The sequence below is a fragment of the Artibeus jamaicensis genome, unplaced genomic scaffold (genome assembly GCF_021234435.1).
Source record: "Artibeus jamaicensis isolate MK-2021 breed Jamaican fruit bat unplaced genomic scaffold, CSHL_Jam_final contig_540, whole genome shotgun sequence".
NCBI classification, from domain to species: Eukaryota; Metazoa; Chordata; class Mammalia; order Chiroptera; family Phyllostomidae; genus Artibeus; species Artibeus jamaicensis.
This window is the reverse complement of record NW_026521879.1, coordinates 3127351-3152398: the sequence shown is the minus strand read 5'-3', so window position 1 is coordinate 3152398 and position 25048 is coordinate 3127351. Positions and strand designations below refer to the sequence as shown.

The 25048-nt window shown below is 38.9% G+C and overlaps 1 protein-coding gene across 5 annotated transcripts in view; it reads left to right on the top strand.

Moving 5' to 3' along the window:
• The window catches only part of CADPS2 (calcium dependent secretion activator 2), a 621734-nt gene that overhangs the window by 217617 nt on the left and 379069 nt on the right, over positions 1 to 25048 (top strand). For all 5 annotated transcript variants that reach the window (XM_053669960.1, XM_053669959.1, XM_053669957.1 and 2 more), the window contains exon 3: positions 9383 to 9715. In XM_053669960.1, the coding sequence (XP_053525935.1) occupies positions 9383 to 9715 (333 nt within the window). The remainder of the gene's footprint in view (positions 1 to 9382; positions 9716 to 25048) is intronic.

The following is a 25048-nucleotide window of genomic DNA, read 5'->3' as shown; positions in this document are numbered from 1 at the left end:
GGGAGAAAAGAATAAGTACAGGAATGTTGTTTTTGGTTTCTAAATCTTTACTCTTCCAATAACGTTATGATCTTGGGCCAGTCACTTAATTTCTCAGCCCTAAACCATTTAATCTGTAAGAGAGAATGAAAATGGAGAAAGCATGGGGGTAATTGTGAGAATGAAAGGAGGTGATCTGTGAAGAGCTCTACAAAGACAGGCTGTCTGCTCATCAGTGGGTTTGCTGAGATCCTGAGTTCCTATGGCCACTTCAGTGACAAGATAGTGCTATATTATATGTACTCCAGACAGAATTTCACTGAGATCCTGGGGCCCAGAGCAGAAAGCTGGTGTTTGTGCACTCCAGGCCTGGATACCAGCTCTAGGACCAGTCTCTGCCTGTGGTTACACTTTGCCTGGCTTTAATTTGATAACTTGTTGGACAAGGATACAGAAATAAGGTATTTGATTTCTAGTGAGACACAATCCATCATTTATATTTTTATAACTAACACTGGAAAAATTACTTTTAAAAGCTTTTAAAGTTACCATATTTAAAAATATATGACTTTGATTCCAGTGAATAGAATATGTTGGGGAAACTGACAGAGTAGGGCGGCTGACAAGAAAATGTCTGGAGCAGGAGGGCCAGGTAAGAGGCTGTTGCTCTTAGCCAACTGGGTTAGTTGGCCCATGAAGAACTCTTATGGGAGCATGAGAGGGATTTGAGTGGGTAGAATTATCAGGGTTTGGTGACCAGTTGTCTTTTGGGGAAAATAACATGGAGGGGTTGGAGGAGTTTGAGAATGGTGCTAGGTCTCTCAAGGAGAAAAATAGGTATCTGACATTCACCGAAGCAGGCACGCAGGAGGCAGAAAAAAATAATTGGACAAGTCAGGAATTCCATTTGAAAACTGTTTAGTTTAGGGGCCAGCAGGTCATGTAAGGAGAACTGTTGGCTGGTTTGGGAGATCCAGGTCTGAAGCTTAAGTGGATAGAGGGGGTTGGGGGATCACAGTACGGTGGTGCCGAAATTAGGAACATGTGCAAAGTGGAGAGCTCCAGACCTAACCAATGGTGGGCAGACAGTGTAGCATCCTAAAGAGGATGTGGAGGAAAAGCAAACTTCCTTTCTCCTCTGCACTTTAGACCAGAGAACTGTTCTTTATTCCTACTTTTAGATCATTGTGCTTCCTCTGTCTCATGCAAAGTCTCACTGGCCTCTGGAGCTCATGCCTTTTAACTATGCCAGTTCTTACACTTTCGATTTCTGAGTATTTATTCATCTCTTGGTTCCTTTCTCATAGGTATCTATCCCTTAGAAAACCCATGAGCAAGATGCGGGTTTAATCTTCCTCTTAAGTCTTAGAGAATCCAGGGTCTGTAGATTGTAATTACTTTTTACAACAAATGTTTATTGACCTCTTACTGTGTATGGGGCAGGGTCAGTAGGGTATTTGGCGCTGGATTCACTAGCAGACCAAATGAAGACTCTGCTGTGCTGTCCTCTACTTACTATTTTGGGGAGACAGGCAAATAAGTGTCTGGTAGAGTAAGGTAAGAGGGAAGGATGATGAATTGGAGAGGGGGCAGTGCTTTCTTTGAGGAAATGATGGTACCAAGACCCAAATGAAGTAGAAGAGTAAGCCATGTGGATTTCTGAATGTATTTACCAATTTATGTGTAACAACTTATCCCAACATAAGTTGTTACACAGCATAAAACAAATACATAGTATCTTACAGTTTCTCAGGATTAAGAATCTGAGTGTGCTTTAGCTGGATGTGTCTGCTTAGGGTTTGTAATCAAGCTGTCAGCTGGCACTGCAGTCGTCTCATGGATCATTTGGGACTGAAGACTTTGCTTTCTAGCCCACTCATTGTTCTTGGCAGACCTCAGTTCACTGAGGGCTGTTAGACCGAGGCCCTGGGTTGTTTGCCTCATGGAAGCTTGCTTTTCTCAGGGCAAGTGATGAGAGAGAAAACATACCACAGAGTTTAATGAACAATCTCAGACGTGACTTTACCATCATTATTTTCTGTCATCTATTCCATAAACTGCCTCTTTTTACCTCCCTATTGCCTATGTGTAATTTTCCAGTCTAGGTTTTGCCTTCTTCTCTCTCACTTAATTTTTTCATTCTAGCTTTTTAAAAAATTATGTGTTATTGTTTATACTATTGCAGTTGTCCCAATTTTTACTCCTTTGCCCTCCTCCACCCAGCACCCCCCAGTTCCCCCCAGTTCCTCAGGCAGTGCTCACACTGTTGTCCATGTCCATGTGTCATGCATACATGGTCTTTGGCTCCTCTATTCCCTGTACTGTACTTTACATTCCCATGACCCCTCTCTAAGTACCGATTGGTACTTCTTAATTCCTTCACATTTTTCATCCATCTCTCTGAACCCCCTCTGCCCCCCACCTGGCAATTGTCAGTATGTTCTCTGTATCTATTCTGATTCTGTTTCTGTTCTGCTTGTTTTTTTTTTTTAAGATTTAATTGTTGATAGATATGTATTTACTGCCATTTTATTGCTCATATTTTTTATCTCCCTTTAACATATCATATAATACTTGTGATGATGATTGCCCTCCCACTCTAAATGACAGCTTTGCTGGGTAATCTTGGTTATAGGTACTTCCTTTTCATCACTTTGAATATTTCTTGCCAATCCCTGGTAGCCTGCAAAATTTCTTTGAGAAATCAGCTGACAGGCTTGTGGAAACTCCCTTGTAGGTAATGCATTGCTTGTCTCTTGCTGCTTTTATGATTCTCTCTTTGTATTTAACCTTTGGCAAGTGAATTGTGATGTGTGTTAGTGGGCTTCTTTGGGTTCATCTTGTTTTGGACTCTATGCCTATTTCCTGGACTTCCATGTCTATTTCCTTCACTAAGCTAGGGAAGTTTTCTGCCATTATTTTCAAATGGTTTCCAGTTTCTTGTTCTCTCTCCTCCTCCTGGCACCCCCACGATGCAAATGTTGGTATGTTTGAGTTGTCCCAGAGGCTTCCACTACCTCATTTTGGGGGGGCGGGGGGAGGGATTTTTTCTCCTTGCTGTTCTGATTGGTTGTTTTTTTGCTTCCTTATTTTCCATATTACTGATTTGATTCTTGACTTCATCCACTTGCCATTGATTCCCTGTAAATTGTTCTTTATTTCAATTAGTGAGTCCTTCATTTCTGACTGGACCTTTTTTATGCTATTGAAATCCTCACTATGTTCCTTTAGCATCCTTATGACCAGCATTTTGAATTCTGTATCTGGTAGATTACTTGTCTCCATTTTGTTTAGTTCTTTTTCTAGAGATTTGTTCTGTTCTCTCTTTTGGGACATGCTTCTTTGTCTCCTCATTTTGGCAGTCTCCCTGTGTTTGCTTCAATGTATTAGGTAGAGCTGCTATGTCTCCAGGCATGGTGAGTGGCCTAATAAGTAGGTGTTCTCTAGGGTCCAGTGGCACAGCCTCCTCAGTTACCCGAGCTGGGTACTCAAGGCATACCCACTGTGTGGGCTGAGTACACCCTCCTGTTGTAGTTGAGCCTTGATTGCTGCTGCCATGTCCAAGATCAGCCGCTTCCTGTTTCCGGGGTCATACGGCATAAGCTACAGAGTGATCTGCAGATGGCTGCTTCCTGTGCTGGGCTTGGAGGTGCCCAGGAGAGGCCAGGCTGTGAACCGAGGCCAGCTGCTGCTACTGTTGGGTCTGACAAACTTAGTGAGAGGTATGGGACTCACTGAAGCTAGATGCTGCTTGTATGAGAGAATTTAGGAAAATCTTAAGCATGGGCCAAGACAAGCCATTCCAATGGAAAAGCCATTGGAAACAGCTTGGGTGTGCAGGGCTTCAGGGAATCACCAGGATGTAGCAAGCAGTGTGATCAGGTTGACTGTGTCTCAGATATGGTACTTGCCTGCTGGCTCTGTTGGGGAACGGCTCAAAAAAGGAACAGTGGCCCCTGGTAGTGCTTCTGTCTGGGAGAAAGCTGTCCTCCAACTCTTGTTCTGATGCCAGACAATTCATTTCTTCCCTGTGTGTCTCGGATGTCTTTTAGTCTGCTGTTCCTGTGCTGGAACTCAGAGGGAGTGAGTCTGAGTAAGTCTCTTCATGGGCCCTTTAAGAGGAACTGCCTGGGACTCCAGAATTTCTGTCTTCCACAAACTAAACCCATGCTGGTTTTTACAGGCAGAAGTTACAGAGATTTATCTTCCTGGCACTGCAACCCTGGGCTGGGAGGTCTGCTGTGGGACTGGGCCTGGGACCCATTGCTCCTGAGATTACCTGTCCAGATTTTTATCTGTCACATGTGGGTGTGGGAGCAGCTCATTCTGCATCTCCACCCCTCCTCCTACCAGTCTCCATGTGGTTCCTTCTTTAATTCTGTAGTTGTAGGACTTCCATTCAGCTCAATTACTTATAGTTCTGAACAACGGTTTTTCGGTAGGTAGTTCAGTTGTTATTTTGATGTGGTTGTGTAAGGAGTTGAGTCATGTTTACCTAGGCCACTTGGCCGGAAGTCTCACCTCATTCAAGCTTTCTAAAAGAACATTTTATATTTGCTGTCTTAAATTTATTGCCACTTGTCCTCTTCTTTCTTCTGCCAGTTGGCTCTCATTATTCACCACTCCATTAAATCTTTTCTGCCAAAGGTGACCTCGTTGTGACAAAGACCAGTAACTTCTGTTGTTACTTTAGCCGATTTCCGTTGTAGTGCTTGGTATTCCTTCTCTCTCCCTCTCTATTCTCTCTCCACTGAAGTGCTAATATGTCATATTTTTCCCTCTGGTATTCTGACACCATTGGCCTCCCCTGGATCCAGTTTCTCTGGCAGCCATTTAAATGGAGGTGTGTGAGTTTTATTCATGACTCTTTTTATTTCTACTGTACTTCGTCTTCACAGCTGACATCTACCAAAACTGAGTTATCCATGACTAGCCACCATAACAAACATCAAACACATGTTGTTCTTTCTTTATTATTTAGTTCTGTATTCTTGGTTAGGTGGAGTCCAGGTACCCAAGTACAAAAACTGTGAATTATAATATTTTTTCCTGCCTTACTTAATTACATTCTGTAAGACACCAAGCTCTGTTAATTGTATGTCTCAGCTGTCTCTCTTGCTTCTACCTCTCTCTCTAACCAATGATCTTTGCCCTAGATTAGGCCCTTCTCTTTCACCTGGCCTGCTACCCTCCTCTCATAACTGATATTCCAGTCTCTGCTCTGGTCATTCGTCCTCTACCTTTGATGCTACCACCAGCTGTTTGTCTGAATCATGGGTTTCAACACTTTAGTACCTGGTCACCGACATCACTCACTCCAAGTCATCAGAGCAATCTCTGATTCCTTGCTTAGCACATACTGCATTTTGTAGTCTGGTCTGTTTTGGTCTGCTTGGCCCCAACTTTTGTTGTTCTCACCTTTATATTTAAGGCTCCTGCAATATGAAATTTCTTCATTTCTTTAAAAGGTCATGCTGTGGAATCCCTCTATGCTTTTCCACTCCTGTTCTTTTATCTTCCTGAAATTTATTCTATTCTCCCTTTTGCCTTCACTCAATCCATAGGTCCAGTCAATTTTGTGTTTATCCTGTGCTGCCACTGATCTTCCTCAATAGAGTGAATGAGTTTTTCCTTAGCTGTTCCTCCCTTTGCATAGGTTTTTGTTATTGCTCTTACCAGATTGCATTTTTATTGTTTATCTCTCTTGGGAAGCATGAGCTGTTTGAGAGCAGAGTCTTAGGTTCACTTTTCTTTGTGTCCCTAGCACTTAACAAAATGTGTGACACATTGTTAATACCTTGTAAATATCAATTAAATAGCCTGTAGTCAGACAAAGTTAGTATGGCTTTAGGTACAGTTTTTACAGAGTAAGTTAAGAATCCAAATCCTTAAGTTCATTAGTGTCCTTGCTTCAAAAATGAGGTTTGATTACTTTGTGGAATTTAGCACTGACCGTGTTAGGCAGAAGAAGTTGGAAAAAAATGAAATGCCTGCCAAATTAGAGTATAAATGTCAAGTAATTAGAAGTTTTTATGAAGCCAGTCTTAAGGTATTTGCATTGCACTTTCAAACCCTCTTGCCATTACAGTTTATACATAATTACACATTTTGAAATGTTTTCCTTAAAACTTCAAATATTTTCCCATGGAGATAATATTACATATATAGTGTTTTAGTATTTCTGTGTCATGGTGCAATCAGGAGCCAGAAGCCACAGAGTAATTGAACAAGGAAAGTTTGATATAAACAATGAGGAACTGACTGCAATGGGTAGAGAAAACTAAAGGCTACAGGAGTAGCAGATTCAGGGAGCACAGCATTCAATGAAGGAAGAAATCTGGAAGAGGGTCCACTTCCCACATCTTCAAGGGCTGGAGTCCAGACCTCATTGGACAAGATGTGGTTATGTCCCACTGAGTGGCAGAGAAGTTGATGGAAGTGAACTTCATGGAAATCTGTTCTGGGAGGCCAGAGGGGCATCTTCCCAGGGAGGCACTGCCCTGCAGGACTCACTGGGAATCTGCCAGATCTGCCAGTGGGGGTGGTACAGTATGAAGCCACCATCAGTGGTCTGGAGAGAAGCTGCCCATGGTTTGGTGCCATGAGCCTTCAGGTAAGAGAGAACCAGACAGAAGAATTCTTCTTCCTCCAGTGTCCCTTCACCACCCTCTAAAATTGTCCTCACTAGTATAAGCAGGGCAATGGGAAGATAGCGCTGAAAGACAGTAGGTTGACAGCCGCCACTGTTCACCCTCATTGATTGCTTGAGTTTTCTTATGTTCCTAATTCAGATACAGCTACCATAGAAATTAAGAAAAGTATATATCATTTATTTTGAATTCTGATGCCCAATATGAATAGTGCAATTAGATGAAGATGCGAAAGAAGATGGCTACGCTATGTGTTCTGAACTAGTTAATGGCATTCTTGGACAAAATATATTGTTAAAGATCTTAATTACATGTGTCTTCATCTAGCTATATTAGAAATACTATTATATCTGTAACTTTAGAATTAATTAGTTTTGGCTCAGAAAATTAGAAAATAGGACAGTCTTTTTTATAATAAGTAACTGAGCCACAGCTGCTAAAGAGACAGAGGAAGCATCGCATGTATATGTTGTACATGTTTCCCTGGTTCAGTACATTTGTGAGTCACCCAGAATTTTTGACAATCAGGAACACTCTGTCTATTGGGCAAGGGCAGGAAGCAAGAATAATTTATGTGAAAGGGGAGATGTGAAATGCTGGGGAAAAGGCTTGGGGTCAGGGGTCAGGGGTCAGGCGTCAGGCACTGAGCATGCCAATCAGTGGATGAGGCAGGCCACTTGGTATGGGACTTGCACGCCGCCTGCCCACAGGCAGACAGACAGACATGCTGGTAGCATAATCCAAGTAATAGGGTCATAACCTGGGAGTACCTATAATAACAGATATAACTTGAGGAGGTTACATTAAATATGCATAGTCCTGCAGACTCTTTTAAAACAGTTTGTCATTGTAGAAAAAGAAAAGCAGGAATAAAAGCATTTTTACCTCTTGTAGAGGATACTTAGGAATATTGATGACAGAATACATGTTTAATGAATCATGACCAACAGTTGTGTATATTTGGGTCCATAACTTAAGAAGAAAGGAAAGATTTAAGGCTGTCTGATGTTTCTTACATAATATGACCTCATTACTTATTACCCATTTCTTCCTACCCATTTCATGAGCATCTCTCTTTGTGGTTGTCATTGTTTTCTACCTGGTATTAGTGGACAACTAAGAGTTTCTTAGAGATTTTACCTTTTTTTTTTTTTTTGATTTTAATTTTTTTTAATTTATTTTTTAAAATTGATTATGTTGTTACAGTTGTTCTATTCCCCCCTTCATTCCCCTCCACCCTGCCCCCCCATCCCCACCATTACCCCCCTTTAGTTTATGTCCATGTATCCCAAGTCCTTTAGGTTCTATATTTCCCAAACTATTCTTGCCCCCCATCTATTTTCTATCTACTGTCTATGCTACTTATTTTCTGTACCTTCTCCCCCCATCTCCTCCTCCCACTCCCCTGTTGCTAACCCTCCTTGAGATCTTCATTTCTATGTTTCCACTCCTGATCTAGCTGTCCTTTTAGTTTGCTTTCGTTTTAGGTGTGGTTGTTAATAACCGTGAGCTTGTTGTTCTTTCACTGTTCATGTTTCTTTAACTTCTTTTTCTTAGATAAGTCCCTTTAACATTTCATATAATAAGGGCTTGGTGATGATGAACTCCTTGAATTTGATCTTATCTGAGAAGCACCTTATCTGTCCTTCCATTCTAAATGAAAGTTTTGCTGGATAGAGCAATCTTGGTTGTAGGTCTTTAGATTTCATGACTTGGAATATTTCTTTCCAGCCCCTTCTTGCCTGTAAGGTCTCTTTTGAGAAATCTGCTGACAGTCTGATGGGGACTCCTTTGTAGGTGATTGTCCCCTTAGCTCTTGCTGCTTCTAGGATTCTCTCCTTCATTTTAATTTTGGCTAATGTAATCATGATATGCCTTGGTGTGTTTCTTCTTGAGTCCAACTTTTTTGGTACTCTCTGGGCTTCTTGGATTTCTTGGAAGTCTATTTCCTTTGCCAGATTGGGGAAATTTTCTTTTATTATTTGTTCAAATAATTTTTCCACTGGTGGTTGTGTCTTTCCCCCTTCTGGTACCCCTATAATTCGGATATTGGAGCGTTTAAAGATGTCCTGGAGGTTCCTAAGACTCTCCTCATTTCTTTGAATTCTTGCTCCTTGACTCTTTTCTGTTTGGCCATTATTTGCTTTCTTCTGGGCCACTTCATTGATTTGAGTCCCAGGGTTGTATTTCTTTTATCATGCATTCTTCCTGGCTATGAGAAGTGTGGGAGAAGTTGGAGGACTGGTAAAATCAAGGATGGAGTCAGGTGTACCCTAAACTCCCAGGTGCGAAGCAGTTGTGAATGACAGTTATATGTGTTAGGTACTGACTTAGATATTGGACTTAACCATGCTTTTGGCCTTTAGATCCTTGCTCAAACAATAGAGGACCTTATCTCTGCTGAAGAACTGGTCAGAACTCCCAAGTAGAGTAGGGGATTTGGGTTCATATTTCCAATTACTTTCTAATGAACTCTTAAAGGATTCAGCTGTCAGAGATGCCTCATCTTCTGCGTGTGTGTGGGTCAAGTTGGATCATCACAGGTCTTCAGCGCTCAATACTGTCTCGTCTAAATATTTCAACATTTGAGAAATAAGATTTGGGTCTCCTGTTAGGTCATTAGTTACCATGTATTTTAAAATTTGAATCACCGTAGAATGTTTGGTGCTATAACTCTGGCTAGATTGCTAAAAGCAAGTGGTGTTAGTGTCCCTGCTTAGTTTCAAATGGGTTTTTGTTCTTTTTTCTTCCAGGTTTTTTTGAAGAGTGATCGAGTGGCCAGAATGGTTCAGAGTGGAGGATGTTCTGCTAATGACTTCAGAGAAGTGTTTAAGAAGAACATAGAAAAACGTGTGCGAAGCCTGCCAGAAATTGATGGCTTAAGCAAAGAGACAGTGCTGAGCTCATGGATAGCCAAATATGATGCCATTTACAGGGGTGAAGAGGACTTGTGCAAACAGCCAAATAGAATGACCCTAAGTGCAGTGTCTGAACTTATTCTGAGCAAGGAACAGCTCTATGAAATGTTTCAGCAGATTCTGGGTATTAAAAAACTAGAACACCAGCTCCTTTATAATGCATGTCAGGTAAGTGGTCCATGGTATTTCCCATTCCCCTGCCTGACTCAGAGTGAACATCACGTTTGTATAAGCCTATGGAAATGTACTTTACTTTTCATAATCACTTTGGTTGAAAAGTTGAGGGAAATTGAATTTCAATAAATCAAATAGTGATATTTTAAAGAAGCTTTGAAAGAATTCTTTGATAGAGGGAGAAGAATATCAGTACATTTTATCCAGTAAATAATTGTCCCTATGTGCCCTATTTTAGGACATCAGATTTGTGCCTGTTGGGTATATATGGGGCATGTCCAAATAGTAAAATGGAAATCATCTGTTATCTGAAGAAGCTTGGAAACTTATAGTAAACAGTATTCCTCAGTGCAAAATAATTTTACCTAAAGATATGATGTTGGTCTTCTGAATTTTATGAAAGTGACTGAAATTTCAGATTTTTAAAATTTAACCTAGCCAGATAGAAATGTATCAAAGATGAATGCTAAACTACATAATTTAAAGACATGACATTGAATAATATATTTTCTTTTCTGTTCTTATTCAAATTATACATATGAAAAAGCTGAATAAAATAATCATGTTTATTCCACATCTTTCATCTTTGGACTCTATGATTTACCTAATAATGTATTCCTTCCACATTTGCATTTTGTTTGCATATTTTAGAGTTATAAATCATTTAACTATGCCCTAATATACAATTTAAATTCATAAAATTCTGGTATTTAAAAGTTCATCAGTTCCTTAAGAGTTATACTTCTATACTGTACATACATTTACATTTATTTTTAATCTTTTCACAGATCTACTTCTCTTAATTTTGGCATTCTATCCATGTCATTTACTTTGAATTGCTAGTTTGTGGATCATTTAAGATGAATAAATTAGCAAAGCTAATTAATAATAAAACAGTGTGGTACCTTAACCCTGTGAACTATTTGTGTATTCACAATAATTGTTTTTAACTATGTTATTATATCCCTTGGTGGTTTGAAAACAGTGGGGGATGACTGTAAAACCATAATCTCCTATTTTAAAAAATATATGCAACTGAGACTTTTTATTTTTTAATAGAATAGTAGCATACTTGTACAGTTAAATAACGATGAACATAATTTAATAGTAAAATTCAGGAGCTATTTATTGGGTATTTATTCAAGTCAAAAACCTTGCCAGGTGTTGAGGAAATCAAAGCTGAGCAAAATAAAATATTTCTTCTCCATGTGCCAAAGTCTAACAAAGTAGATAGTGTAATAGAGCTGATGGAACGCAAGTCTGTGCGTAACATTTCACACTCCATGTTAGTGGGACATAAATATAATACCTGTGGACCTGCAGTTTGTTTACTAACTCAGACTGTCTTCACAGGAATTTTGGCTTGCTTTTTGAGATCACTTCTAAAACAAGGGTGTGGATTCTGTGATTTATGTCCTCTATGACTTGGAACATACTTCTGATTCACATCTTTTTTTAATAACAGATTTGTTTATTATTTTTTAGTTCTATTTGCTTTATATATTTTTGATGCTCTGTTAGGTTTGTGCACATACAGAGTGTGTTATTTTGAAGAATTAATTTCTTTATCATTATTTAAAGTCCCTCATTTTTTTCCTGAACTCTACTTTATCTTAAACTGAGATAGCTACTCCAGCTTTCTTTTGATGAGGATTAACATGGTGTGTCTTTCACCATCTGTTTACTTCTTAACCTATGTGATTCCCTATGTTTAAAGTGAGTTCCTTGTAGAACACATAACTGCATCTTTTTTTAATCCAACCTGACAATCTCTGTCTTTCAATGGCTGTGTTTCATCTATTCAGATTTGAAGTGACTTACCTGGACTGAGTTGCACAGTCTGCATTGTCACTTCCCTGCATTTGCTTTTTGTCTCCCCTCCCCCCTTTTCTGCCTTCTCTAATTTTGGTAATTGAACATTTTGTGATTCCATTTTATATCCTCTTTTGATGTACTACTTATATTTGATTTTTAAAAAACTTCTTTAGTGGTTGCTAATATACATTTTTTAAATGTACAATATTCATTTTTAAATAATCTAAGTCTACCTTCAAATAACATGATAAGGCTTTAAATATAATAATGTAGCTGTCACATACATAATAGAGAATACCTAATTCCTCCCTTCCATCTCTCATATTTGTCATTCATTTCATTGATTAGATGCTCTGGAATTTTAGATCAATTAAGAAAAATAAAAGATTAGATTTTACCCTAATTTATTTCTTCTCTGATACTCCATTTTTTCTTTATGTAGATTGTTTCTGACTTATGTATATCATTGCCCCTTTTTTTCTTTCTTATACAATGTTGGGGTGACATTGGGTAATAGGATCATGTAGGTGTCAAGTGTACACTTTATGACACTAGATTTGTATGTTGCACTGTGTGCCCACCACCTAAAGTCAAACCATCTTCTGTCACCATATGTCACGCCCCCTCCACATTTCATTTTTCTTTATTTCTGAAAGACTTCACTTAACATTTGCATGGCAGGACTACTGGTGATGAATTCCCTCCATTTTTGTTTGTCTGAGAAGGTCTTTGTTTCTCCTTCATGTTTAGAGCATAATTTCATTGAATATAGAATTATCAGTTAGCTCTTTTGTCTCATTCAACACTATGAAGATTTCTTGCCACTCTTGTCTTGCTTGCATTGTTTCTGAGGACAAATGTGATACAACTCTTCTTGGTTCTTTATAGGTAAGGTGCTTTTGTCCTCTGGCTTCCTTCAATATTTTCACTTGCTTGGTGTCTTCTGAGCTTTCTGGATCTGTGCGTTGGTGTCCATCATTAATTTTGGAAAGTTTTCAGACATTACTAGATCTTTTAATGCTTTCTGTCCCATTCTCTCTTTCTTCTCCTTCTAGTATTGCAGTTTGGATACTGTCCCATTATTCGGAGATGTTCTATTTTGTTTGTCTTGGAGTTTTTTTTATCTTTGCATTTCAAAACATTTTAAATTTTCCCCATCAGAGCCCTGAACATATTAATAATAGTTATTTAAATTCCTTGTTTGTTAACTACAACATCTCTGTCTTATCTAAATCTGGTTTCAATGCTTGCTTTTTATCTCTTGATTGTTTCTTTTTTGGGGGGGCATGTTTTGTAGTTTTTTATTGAATCCAGGCATGTTGTATCAGGTAACAGGAACTGAAGTATATTTGCCTTTAGTGTGAGGATTTTTGTTAATCTGACTGGGAGTTGGGCTGTGTTTAATGTTTTTTGTAGCCATAGGTACAAGAAGCGTCAGATTCTTCTAGTGCCCTTGTCATTGTCTTTTCTCTTGAATTTGGGTTTCCCTAAGTATTCTTCCTCAGAGAGGGTCTGTGTCTTGCATCTCTTTTAGCTGTGATTTGGTGTTATTTTACTAGAGCTGTGCAGGTATTGTGGTAAGGTGTTGGGAAATAGTGTGTGTTCTAGGACCTGATTAAGCCTCACTCTTTCGGTTCAGCCGGCCTATGTCTTGAGATTGTCACCTTTATAGGTCTTTCTGTCCCCTGTCTATGAGGATTGCTTCCATCCCCATGCATGTGCCTGATAAAGAATCCCTAGTCTTATTTTCTTGAGGTTTTTCCCCCTGTTCATTGGAGGAGGTGGGGGTTGTTAGTTTTGGGTTTTTTATAAATTTTTTCCCAAGGAGTCAGGAAGGCTGCAAGGGCTGGGGTGGGCAGGCTTCTCTTCCTCTGACTGGAATAAGCTTTCAGTGCTCCTTCTGGCACAGTCTGTCACCCTTGCTAGGGAAGAGAGTTTAGGAGGTTTAACAATGGCTTTTCCTCTCTTCTTCCTGCCAGATTCACATGGGGAGTTTTCTTAGATCCTTACCATGAGAACTTTATGGGCATAGTTACTGGGAGGAAAGCCCACTAACACGTGGGAGTCTCCTTTATGACTATAGACCCAGGATATTCTCACCCTGCCCTTAGCTTCTGGTAATTAGTCCTGGCTACTGGTCAGGTAAGTGGCCCTACTCTTCACAGCCTCCACTGACGTCTGCTGCAAAGTGACATACCTCTCTGGCTTTGCATGTTTCTCCACATTTGGGGGTTAGTGGTTTGCCTTGCAACCCCCGTTCTCTGACATGTCAGAGAAAAGTCGTTGATCTTCAGTTTGTCCCGTTTTTTATTTTCAGGATAGAAGTGACAGTTACCAAGTTCTTTGCATGTCTGAGCTGAAATGGCAATTTCTTTGTTTTTGAGACTTGAGAAAAAAGCTTAAGGATTATTTTTTGATTGACCTAAAAACAAAAGAAATTACAAAAAAATACTTCTCTTAATAAAATGCTTTACTTTGGAATAACAATCATTTTTAGGAAAGTGATTGAAATTGTGAAAAAGGATCTTTAGGAGAACAGCTAAGATTTTGTTTTTCCTTTAACGGAGGTCAAAAAACAAAAGGTAATAAAAACCCCAGAAAATAGCCTGTCCTTCATAGGAAAGGATTAATCTCAGAAGAGGGTATAACAGAGCAGGACTTGGGGCAGCAGAGAGAGGGGTCTAAAGCAAACTGAGCTGCTGGCACTTGGCTTTGGGTGTACATCAGCGAAATGTCCTCCACTTTTCCTGCACCTCGGGCAAGGCTTTGGGACTCTTGCTAAGTGTAATGTTCATCTGTGTTTGTTTACCCTTATCTGGTCTCATGTTTTTGCCCAGATTGACCCCCTAGGAAATCTCAAACTTATGTTGCTGGTTTTAAGGCAACATAACTTCTGTTCAGGATACAGAGTTGTTTCACTAAGATGTGCGGCATGGCCCCGGCCAGCCACTTGGGGGGCTGTATGAGGAGTTGAGAAGGAAAAGACCTGAGTGAGAGGAGCAGTGTCAGGGCTTCCACCTAATGCTGACAGGAACTTCCTGCAATTGTACCTGTTGTCCCAGAGCGATAGGATTAGCATCTGGAATGGAAAATGGGAACCTGTCTTCTGAAGAAGTGGAGGCGTTTATATTACTTCTGGTCAGAGCCAAGAACTTATAAATAATCAAAACTAAGGCATAAAGGAAAAACTTCTAAATCACTAATATAGGAGGTATCCCAATTAAGTTATTAAATCTGGGATAGTCAAAAGAAAAATTGTTTCTATTTTACCAGAAAAAAATTTAAAAATAAGGACAAAACAAGTATGTTATAGATTAGCTACTGTGCTATTAAAGATACGCATCATACTTTGGATTTTTGACTTGAGAATCATGTGTCTGTTTTGGTTCATATTCATAGAACAAAGTATTAGGTAAAAACAGATAGAGGAGAGCTCAAAGTGTACATTCTAAAATGAGCCACATAATACAAGGATCTGAAACTGTTAGGCATAATTTACTTGAATCAGAATATTAGAGGCACAGTAAAGTAACAGCAGTAAAGGAATAACAGTCTGCCAGTAGAAAGTTTTATTTCAGAATAATTCTGAGGAAATGCAGTGAAGTTCAAGCTAATATAGTTGTACTTTTACATAAACAGTTATTTGATGTTAAGGCTATGTTTTTTTATACTTGTAAATTAATAACTAATCATTTTTATTTCACATGTTATATAATGAAAATGCTGTTACTTCAGTGGTACTAGTAATAAATCAGCTACCTGTTCCTTGAGCAGAAATTATATGTTTATTAAAGATTGTTTTAAAATATGATAGTCTGAGTACTCAGACTTCCGCCGAGATGGAGGCATAGGTGGATGTGCCGTGCCTTCTCACACAACCAAGTTTAGGGACAACTAAATATTAGCAACAGAAATCACAGCCAGAACATGGAAAATTGAACTTTTCGGAAGTCCGTTAACAACAAATTCTTCAGCCTGACCGGTAAGGGGCGAAACCAGTGGCTGCTGGAGCGGGGTTGCATAGGAGGACTCGGTCAGACGGACTCAGGCGCGGAATCCAGACACGGAATCCAGGAGCAGGGTTGGACCTAGTGAGCGACCGAGCGAGTGACCAGGCGAGCGACCGTGGAGGAGACAGCGGGGAAGCAGTGCTGCGTGTTGACTGTGGTCCCCTATTTGTGCGGGAGCGGACAGGCCAGGGAGTGGGCGGTTGGACAGGCCCGGCGTCCCCGGGGCAAGCGGCAGTAGAGGGCGCCGCCATTTCCCTGCTCTGACTACGCCCCCACATACAGCGTCACAACCCAGTGACCTGGGAGTCCAAGGCGCCGCTTCTCACACTTAAAGGGCCAGAACAGACCAAAAATGTTGCAAATTCTCACAGTCCCTGAGCCCATAGACCTAAGTGATGAAGAAATAGCAAAACTCTCAGACGCACAGTTTAAAACACTGGTCATCAGGATCCTCACAGAACTGGTTGATTATAGCCACAAATTAGAGAAATATATGAAGGCGAAACTAATTGAAATGAATGGAATTGCACAGGACACCAATAGCAATGAAAAGGAAACTGGGACTCAAATCAATGGAGTGGACCAGAAGAAAGCAAATAATGGCCAAACAGAAAAGAGTCAGGAAGCAAGAATTCAAAGAAATGAGGAGAGTCTTAGGAACCTCTAGGACATCTTTAAACGCTCCAATATCCGAATTATAGGGGTACCAGAAAGGGGAAAGGCACAGCCACTAGTGGAAAACTTATTTGAACAAATAATAAAGGAAAATTTCCCCAATCTGGCAAAGGAAATAGACTTCCAGGAAATCCAGGAAGCTCAGAGAGTCCCAAAGAAGTTGGACCCAAGAAGGAACACACCAAGGCACATCATCATTACATTAGCCAAAATTAAAATGAAGGAGAGAATCCTAGAAGCAGCAAGAGCTAAGGGGACAGTCACCTACAAAGGAGTCCCCATCAGACTGTCAGCAGATTTCTCAAAAGAGACCTTACAGGCAAGAAGGGGCTGGAAAGAGGTATTCCAAGTCATGAAATCCAAAGACCTACAACCAAGATTGCTCTATCCAGCAAAACTTTCATTTAGAATGGAAGGACAGATAAGGTGCTTCTCAGATAAGATCAAATTCAAGGAGTTCATCATCACCAAGCCCTTATTATATGAAATGTTAAAGGGACTTATCTAAGAAAAAGAAGTTAAAGAAACATGAACAGTGAAAGGACAACAAACTCACAGTTATTAACAACCACACCTAAAACGAAAGCAAACTAAAAGGACAGCTAGATCAGGAGTGGAAACATAGAAATGAAGATCTCAAGGAGGGTTAGCAACAGGGGAGTGGGAGGAGGAGATGGGGGGAGAAGGTACAGAAAATAAGTAGCATAGACAGTAGATAGAAAATAGATGGGGGGGGCAAGAATAGCATGGGAAATATAGAATCTAAAGGACTTGAGACACATGGTCATAAACTAAAGGGGGGTAATGGTGGGGATGGGGGGATAAGGTGGAGGGGAATGAAGGGGGGAATAGAACAACTGTAACAGCATAATCAATTAAAAAAATAAAAAAATAAAAAAACATATGATAGTCTGTTCAAATCAATGAATTGTTAACCTGTTCTCCATAATAATGTAGGGGAATTAGAAATGATGTGCCAAGCACTGTGTTGAGTGATAGGAACACAGATGAGACCTAATTACTTGCTAGATTTACTTTTTAAAAAATACCAGTTTTAAATGCCACAGTGTTGTGGTAAGTTCCTGGCTCCACCTTCTGTGGTTGAAGAGGAGGCTGTACTGGGAAGGCTGTATGGTGTGCAGATGAAGAAGTTCACCAGAATGAGAAGATGCTAAAGTGCTCTGGCAGACGGACAAGCACACGAAGAGTGTGGAGGTCTGCAACACTGTGGGGTTTGGGGCAGTTTCTGCTGCTGCTGCAGTATAAGGAAGAGATGGAGCAGTAGTTCTACACGACATTAGCAGATGTGAGGAAGGGTGATATAAACTGTAAAGACAGATAACCCTAAATATATAAAAATTATGACCATTCCAATGATTAATTCCACAATTTCAAAAATCAGATGTAAAATCTTATCATGCTTAAGGTCTTAAGCTTCTCCTTGCTTGATATATCCTAAAACATAAAAACTACCAGTTAATAACATTTACTTGAATATTTGCTTCAAGGATTCTGAGGTTTAAAATTATGCAGGAGACCCTGACTGGGTATAGCTCAGTTCGTTAAAGTGTCCTCCCCAAACTCCCAAGGTTCCAGTTTCGATTCCCAGTCAGGGCACATTCAAGACTCAACCAATGAATGCACAAGTAAGTGGAACAACAAATCAGTATTTCTCTCTCTCTCTCTCTCTCTCTCTCTCTCTCACTCTCTCCTCCCTTTCCCCTTTTTTGTCTCTCTCTCAAATACTTACTACAAAAATTAAAGTTATGTGCACGTAAAAGTATAATTGCTAATAATCGTCACTTCCACGGCTTTGTTTTTTTTACTTTGAAAATGGGAACAGAACTGAATAATGAAGGATAGAGTGCCATATCTACTGTAATTCTCTTCCTCTTCCATTTTCTATTTTAAGAGGATTGAGTAACTGATTTTTACAGCTATCTAAATTCTTATCTTTCCTGCCAAAAGCAACCTTCATTAATCTTTTATAATCTCATTTCATTAACTGAGGAAAGTGATTCACCCACACGTACCCAAGAATCAAAGCAAAGTTAACTGAAATCTTCCTCTCTAAACGCCCCCACTGAATTATTAATTCAGTTGTTCAGAAACAACTGAATTAAGTAACACTACCGAACTACTGTGTATTTTAAGCAATAAGTAAGAATATTTGCAAATAGTTAAAAGGTAGTGTTCAAGTTTATGACTCCCTATCCCTAAAAGTTTTAGCTTTGGAGATTAAGCACTTTGAATTTAGGAGCTGTAAAGAAATCAGCAAATACAGGTAGTGGCTGTTTTTCTCACTTCCCCGGAAGTCCAGGAACCATAAAGATCACAAATAATAGGCTACCTTCAGGCATGCCTTGCATTTATTTTTAGATTTTTTTCTTCTTTACCCAGATCTAGTCTGTAGAAGTTTGGATGTTACTCCAACTTCCCCCCTTTTATAAATAATAAGAGAACACAGATCTACAGCAGTTAGGGGTTTTTGTAGTAGTAACAGTAGATGGAAAAAGTATTTTTATTTAATGATCTATTTTTAACTATTAATGAATAAAAATTTGAGTATACTGTTTCAAGTATAAGTGCTTATATCTTTTCATGACTGTTAATTATTGTTAAAATATTCTATAAAGATTATGTTGAAATTACAAAAACGTATGTTTCTTTCATTCAAAGATGCTTATTGAATGCCTTGTGAAAATGTTAGTTACTGTGTTAAGCAAAGAAAATACAAAAATGACAAGATTTGGTGATTCTTTCCTTCAGGGTATTTGCATGTAGTCAGGAGACAGACATATAAACAAAATTCAATCAGTGTATTAGTGGGGTATGTATATGGGACACCTGGATGGCAGTATCTCTGGCTGATACAGGATCGTTTGCATAGGTTTCTTCACTGTTGTCCTCTGGCTGCAGATTAGCATGGCCTGAGGAGCTTTAAAAACCACTGGATTCCTGGGCTCCACCTCGGAGTAAGTGAAACAATTTATGAAGGTATGGCCCACCGTCAATTCTTTGCATTAAATTTATTGGGGTGACATTGATTAACAAACTTATGTAGGTTTCACAGGTACAGTTCTCTGATACATGATTTGTGTATTGCTTTGTGTGCCTACTAGTCTAAGTCAAAGCTTCCATCACCACGTATTTGATCCTCTTTACTTTACTACCCCACATGCTACACACATAAGAGTGAAATTACATGGTTCTTGACTTTCTGTCTGATGGACGTATCGATACTTTACGTATCGATACAGATGCACAGTGAAGGTTAGAGCCTGGACAGTTCACCTGAGAACTTAGTGCCATAGTCACATCTAACTGTAGGGGAGGCTGAGAAACAATCTAGCTGTGCGCCCAGGAAGAAGAGGTGATTTGGTAGTGTGGAAACCCAATTCTATGTTGGAGTTTTAATGAAAGTTTAATGAAGGTTCTAAGGAGGCAGAAATTCCTGAATTTTGGAAGATGAATAGAAATTTAACACAGAGAAGGAAAATGACATTTGCAAAGGCACAAGGAGAATAAAAAGGTTTGGAATGGAAAGGTTAGGAAGGTTGGTTGTGTGTATTGCTGGAGTAGTGGGAAATAAGGCTAAAGAGTTATTTAGAAACGTACTTGAATGTTAAGGGCCTTATATGCTAGCTGGAAAAGCTTGGAGTTTATATGTGACAGGGAACACAACTGGGCATTGAAATGACAGGAATAAAGGTGGAGTTCTGGAAAGATCTTTGTCTGTGGTCTGAAGAATGGATTGCATGTGGTCCATACCCCACCCGTGGACATGGCCCAACATTATTAAAACAAAAATGGACCAGGAGCTGTGTGTTAATCTTTCACCTAACTTCAAGGCTCTGCTCCTTACTCTGCTGTGGTCCTGTTGTTGTTTTTTTTTAATCTCTGTTGCTTATGAAGTCACACGAGACTACTGGATTTCACCTTGGAATCTGTTTTCACATCATCTTGGATCCATTCCCTGTTTTGTGCTTCAAAATTCGACTTTGCTCCCACACTTGGGTACATTAGCTCAAGTTAGAACATTGGGCCACCTGCTTGCCTGCAAAAGGGGTAAGATGAAAGTCCAGGAATTCAGTCAGAAACCGGGAATCAGACTGGGTCTGTATCTCAAGACATATCATTCTAGAACTATGAGTAACACCCACCTCTATTCCTCTCCTTCAGTCTTAGAGAAAAGATAGTATGCCTAGTGGTTCCCTTTCTATTTACATTGTCAGTGTTTATTCGATGCAGGGTTTATATTAACCATGGTCGGATGGGGCATCTCTGGTTAAGGTATTTATTAAACATTGTACCTGCTTTGGTCAGGCATTGTTGTAGGCTATTGGTGTATGATGTTTCTTCTTCTCATGGAGAAGCACTTTGCAGGGGGAGTGGTGTGAGGGAGAAGCCAAGAGTTCTATATGTGCAATTAAATGAAATATATGTTCATGTGGAAGCGATAGGTGGAGACTGGACATACACGTTGTGAAATTCCAATGAGAGATCAGGGTTGGAAATACAGTTTTAGGAATCATTTAGATAAAGCTAGTGCTTTAAACCATAGGACTTATATGAGATCATTTTAGGAAAGTCTCAGGCTCGAGCAGTGAAAGGACCCAGGGAAAGGGAACCTTTTCAGTGCACAAAGGGAAAAGAGCTAGTGTGGTAGGAGCAGAGCCAGAGTGTGTGGACGCCAAGAGAAGACATTTCAAGGGGGCAGTGTTTGCCTGTGCCACATGCTGCTCAGAGGTCAGGAAAGATGGCAATGAAGTGACCCTTGAATTTGTCAAAGTGGAAAGTACTGTTGACTTTGACAAGGGAAGACTCCACAGAGTAGTTGGGAGCAAACCTGATTGGAGTTGGTTAAGAGAAAAACTGAGAAGATAAGAAAATAGAGTTAATAGAAGAAATTTCAGGGAATCAGCCAGTAAATGAAGAACATCATATAAATTCCTTCTATCCCATTTCCTACTAAAATGGGATAATGATAAGACATATTCTATAGGGTTGCTCTGAGGTTTAAATTCAATAATGTTTATAAAACTTAGAACATTGCCTGGATGGATATTGAGAGTATCATGCTTAGTGAAATATGTTAAATGGAAAAGGACAAGAACCATACGATTGATTTCACTCATATGGGATGTAAAACAAAAGCAACAAATAAAAAAACAAAACAAACTGCACTGTAGTGTGGTGGTTACCAAAGGGAAAGGGTGGGGGGGCGAACAGGGTAAAAGTTGTACACCTGAAACTTACAGTGTTATTACCCAGTGTTACCTCAATAAATTTAATAATTTAAAAAATATTTTTGAAAAACTTAGAATAGTCCCTGACACATAGTAAGTGCTGTATAAATTTACCTCTTATTAGTCCTGACAAATTGAGATGTTCTTTAATTCACTGATAGCGTGCTGTTTAATTTTTTTTAGTGCTAAACACTCTCAATTTCAGCATTATTACATTATTAATGTGAATGTATATCCAACTGTTGTGGTGAGTATAGTGAGCAAATAATTGCTTGAAAATACTAGTTTATTACTTTTGTCCAGAAGATAAAATGTTAATATCAAATGAAACACTAAAGAAAATTTAATGATGTGTAAAAATTCACCAAATTATATCTATCATTTAAAGAATATGCATGCATATTCTCAAGGCTATTTTTGAAGTCCCAGGGTTTTTATGTTTGAGGTTAAATTTCTTATATTCTTGCCTTTGAACATTTGATCTATTATTTAATATAGTTTAGTTCAGTTCACATGAGGTAATTTTATATCTAATTAACTCATTCATCTTTTCACTACTCTAAAGTATTCAAAAGAAAGTGTGGTTTGGGAAATGCATTTTTAAGAATCTGAGAATCTATGGCAGAACTGCTATTTCTCAGTTAGTTTTCTAATACATAATTTAGAAGGTGGATATAAGGGGTTTCTTTAAAAACTTTTCCTCCAGCAGACAGAATGGTATCTGATTCATACATAACAGGCAATGTGCTCTTCAGAGTAGGGGAATAACTTCATTTTCTTATTTCTTCATGTTCTTTTTTGTTGTATGAAAACTACAAAATAAGTTTTAGTTACCATGTAACTGGCTACTTCTCAGAGATAAAAAGGGAGAAGGGTGTTTTGGTTTTTTTTAAGTTTTTGAGGGAGATTGCTTCAGGGAAGATGAGTCAGCATTGAGGGCAAGTTAGCTTCTTAGAACCTTTTAAATACAGGAATTATTCTTTGTATTTGCATTAAAATTGAGACTAGCTATGTGAACCCCACCATTGGATATGGATTTGTTAGGGTAGGGCATGCTAATGGAGGGCACACATTGCAGTTTGAGGTAGAAGTTGTAAGCATTAGAGAAGTATCTGCTTTGTTACTAAATAATTGGTTAAGTAGTCTTCTCAGAAGATTTGGAGATTGATCTGGACAATAAGGTATGTAAGAAGAGTGTCCCAGGCAGGAGAAACACAAGCAAAATACATGATCGAAAAGGATAACATGTTTGGTAAACAATTAAAAAAACTGATTTGTATAGGCAATGGAATTATCCAAGAAGTTAGAAAGTTATATTGATATAAAACATTGGAGAACCTGAATACTAAGCTTAAGTTGTTTGGGGATCATGTCTTTCATTTCTGTTTGTTCTCATCATTTATTCCCTGTTCTCCTTTCTCTTCCCTTCATCCCTTCCTCCCTCTGAGATTTTAGCCTGAACAAGTGTAGTGAGAGTCATATAGAAGTGGAACCAGGTCGAAGAGGGGATGGTAAAGGGCAGTTCAGTTTTACTTTGAGATCATTGGCCGGGGGGTGCCTGGATGGAAATGCTTTAATTGGAGATGGAGAGCCGGCCCTCAGGAGAGAGGTCCTGTGACGTAGTATGGAGAAATGACTGTGTCTGGAACCACCAACGACCAACCACCACGTGTGCTTGTGGGCTGAGAGACTGAGGGGACGGCACAGGAAAGAACAGGAATGGTCTGAGTCAGCAGGGGAGTTATGCTCTAAATTTTTGATATACAATTAGTAATTTAGGTAATGGAGAATTAACAGGTGTATTGATAAAGTAATTTGCTAATACTTAAAACTTTTCATCGGTATTTTAAGGCTACGTTGGAAAACCTATGAATATTTGGCACTGCGAAATAAAACACTGGGCAACTAGAAAATTATGTGGTAAAGTGTTGGGTGGAGTGTTCTCTTGGTGTCAATGTGAGGTTGTATAGGTTATTTTTTATGATGGATTATTTGTGATTCACTTGGTTTATAGATAATATAAATATAGTGGACCAGCACATGAATTAATCTTGGGAAAACACTAAGTTTTCAGTAGTGTAAATACTAATCTACTTGTATTTTTCATGCTAAAAGGATAAAGCATGAATATTACAAGAAAATATAAAGGATAAAAGATGAATATTATAAGAAAGAACAATGTAATATTTCTGAAAAGAGTTATGTCATGGGGTCTCAGAGAAAAAAATGAATTGATTTTGTTTTGGGGTGAAAAGAGGGCACAAATGACCAGGGTTAGCATGTACAAAGGCATCGTTATGGAAAAACATGGTCACTAATCCCTCTTCCTAGGAATCAACAATATTAATAAAATGGCAGTTATTCTGGTTCTAGGAAATAGATTAATCAGAGAGGGCAATGATGCCCAACAGTGCTGTTTAAAGCTCTTTTTAAAAGCTCTTTTTAAAAAAGATATGAGTAGATTTAATGAATTTAAGTAGTTAATGTGTATAGTTTTTAAAACACTGGAAGAATAATATCACAAGTTATGAAATGAAGCTGTTGGGTCAAACTTTGTAGAGTTATTTTGTGCTGTGTTTAAAATGTTCTTAACTGTCAGATAGTTATCCACCAACACAGGCTTTGGTCCTCCCCAGGACACTTGCAAAGGGAGATTTGCTAGTCTCTGAAACCTTCTGTTTTCTCAGAGCTGTTTCCCTAGAACACAAGAGACGATGATCACGGGGAGCCTAGAGTTTGAGATTTGCAAGTCAACACTAATGGACAGCTCATCGGGTCAACATTTTCTCTACCCCCTCAGACTCCATTTTTAACATTTTCAGCTTCACAAATCCATCCTGATACTGTCACCTAGGAAAAACATCTCTTCCATCACTGAACTCCCACAATACCTGATCAGTAGCTTTTTTTGTGGCAATTATATTCTGTTTTACATACAATTTTTACTGTTTTCTTGATAAAGTGTGAACTTCTGGAAGGCTACAATTTTTGTAGCTACCGAAAAGCTTGCCACGGTGCTTGCTGTACAGATAGTGCAGAAAAAGTCAAATAGAGTTAGTAAAGCAGCCATAGGCCATTCAAGTCAACATTGTTGAGAGTCTCTGTGTTACTGTCCCCTTCCAAAGAATTGACCAAATATCTGTAAGGGTAGGATTGATGATGTGTAGGTCTGAGTTGGCTGTTTTTCATGGCTCGTGTTGAAAAGCCATTACAGCCTGTTTTAGAATGAATGAAGAGAAGCTTCTACACCGAAAAGTCTCCTAGAATCATGGGTCTTTATTTCTTTTGAGTTAAGCATCTCTTTGAGAATCTTTGGTAAACTATGAAATTTAAATAATTCCCCAAGGAAAATAATGCATATTTCTACCAGATTTTTCCCACAACCTGAATGTTATAGACTCCCGAAAGTCCAGGTTAAAAATCTGTAGCCTAGAGAATTCTGAGAGTGGAAACAGTAATCTGTGTACATTGAATAGGAGGAAAATAAAACGACATTTTCTGTACTAAATATTTGTTAAACCAATGAAATATTTTGATAATTAAGTGGTGAAGTGCTCTGTGTAATAGATAGTAGAAGC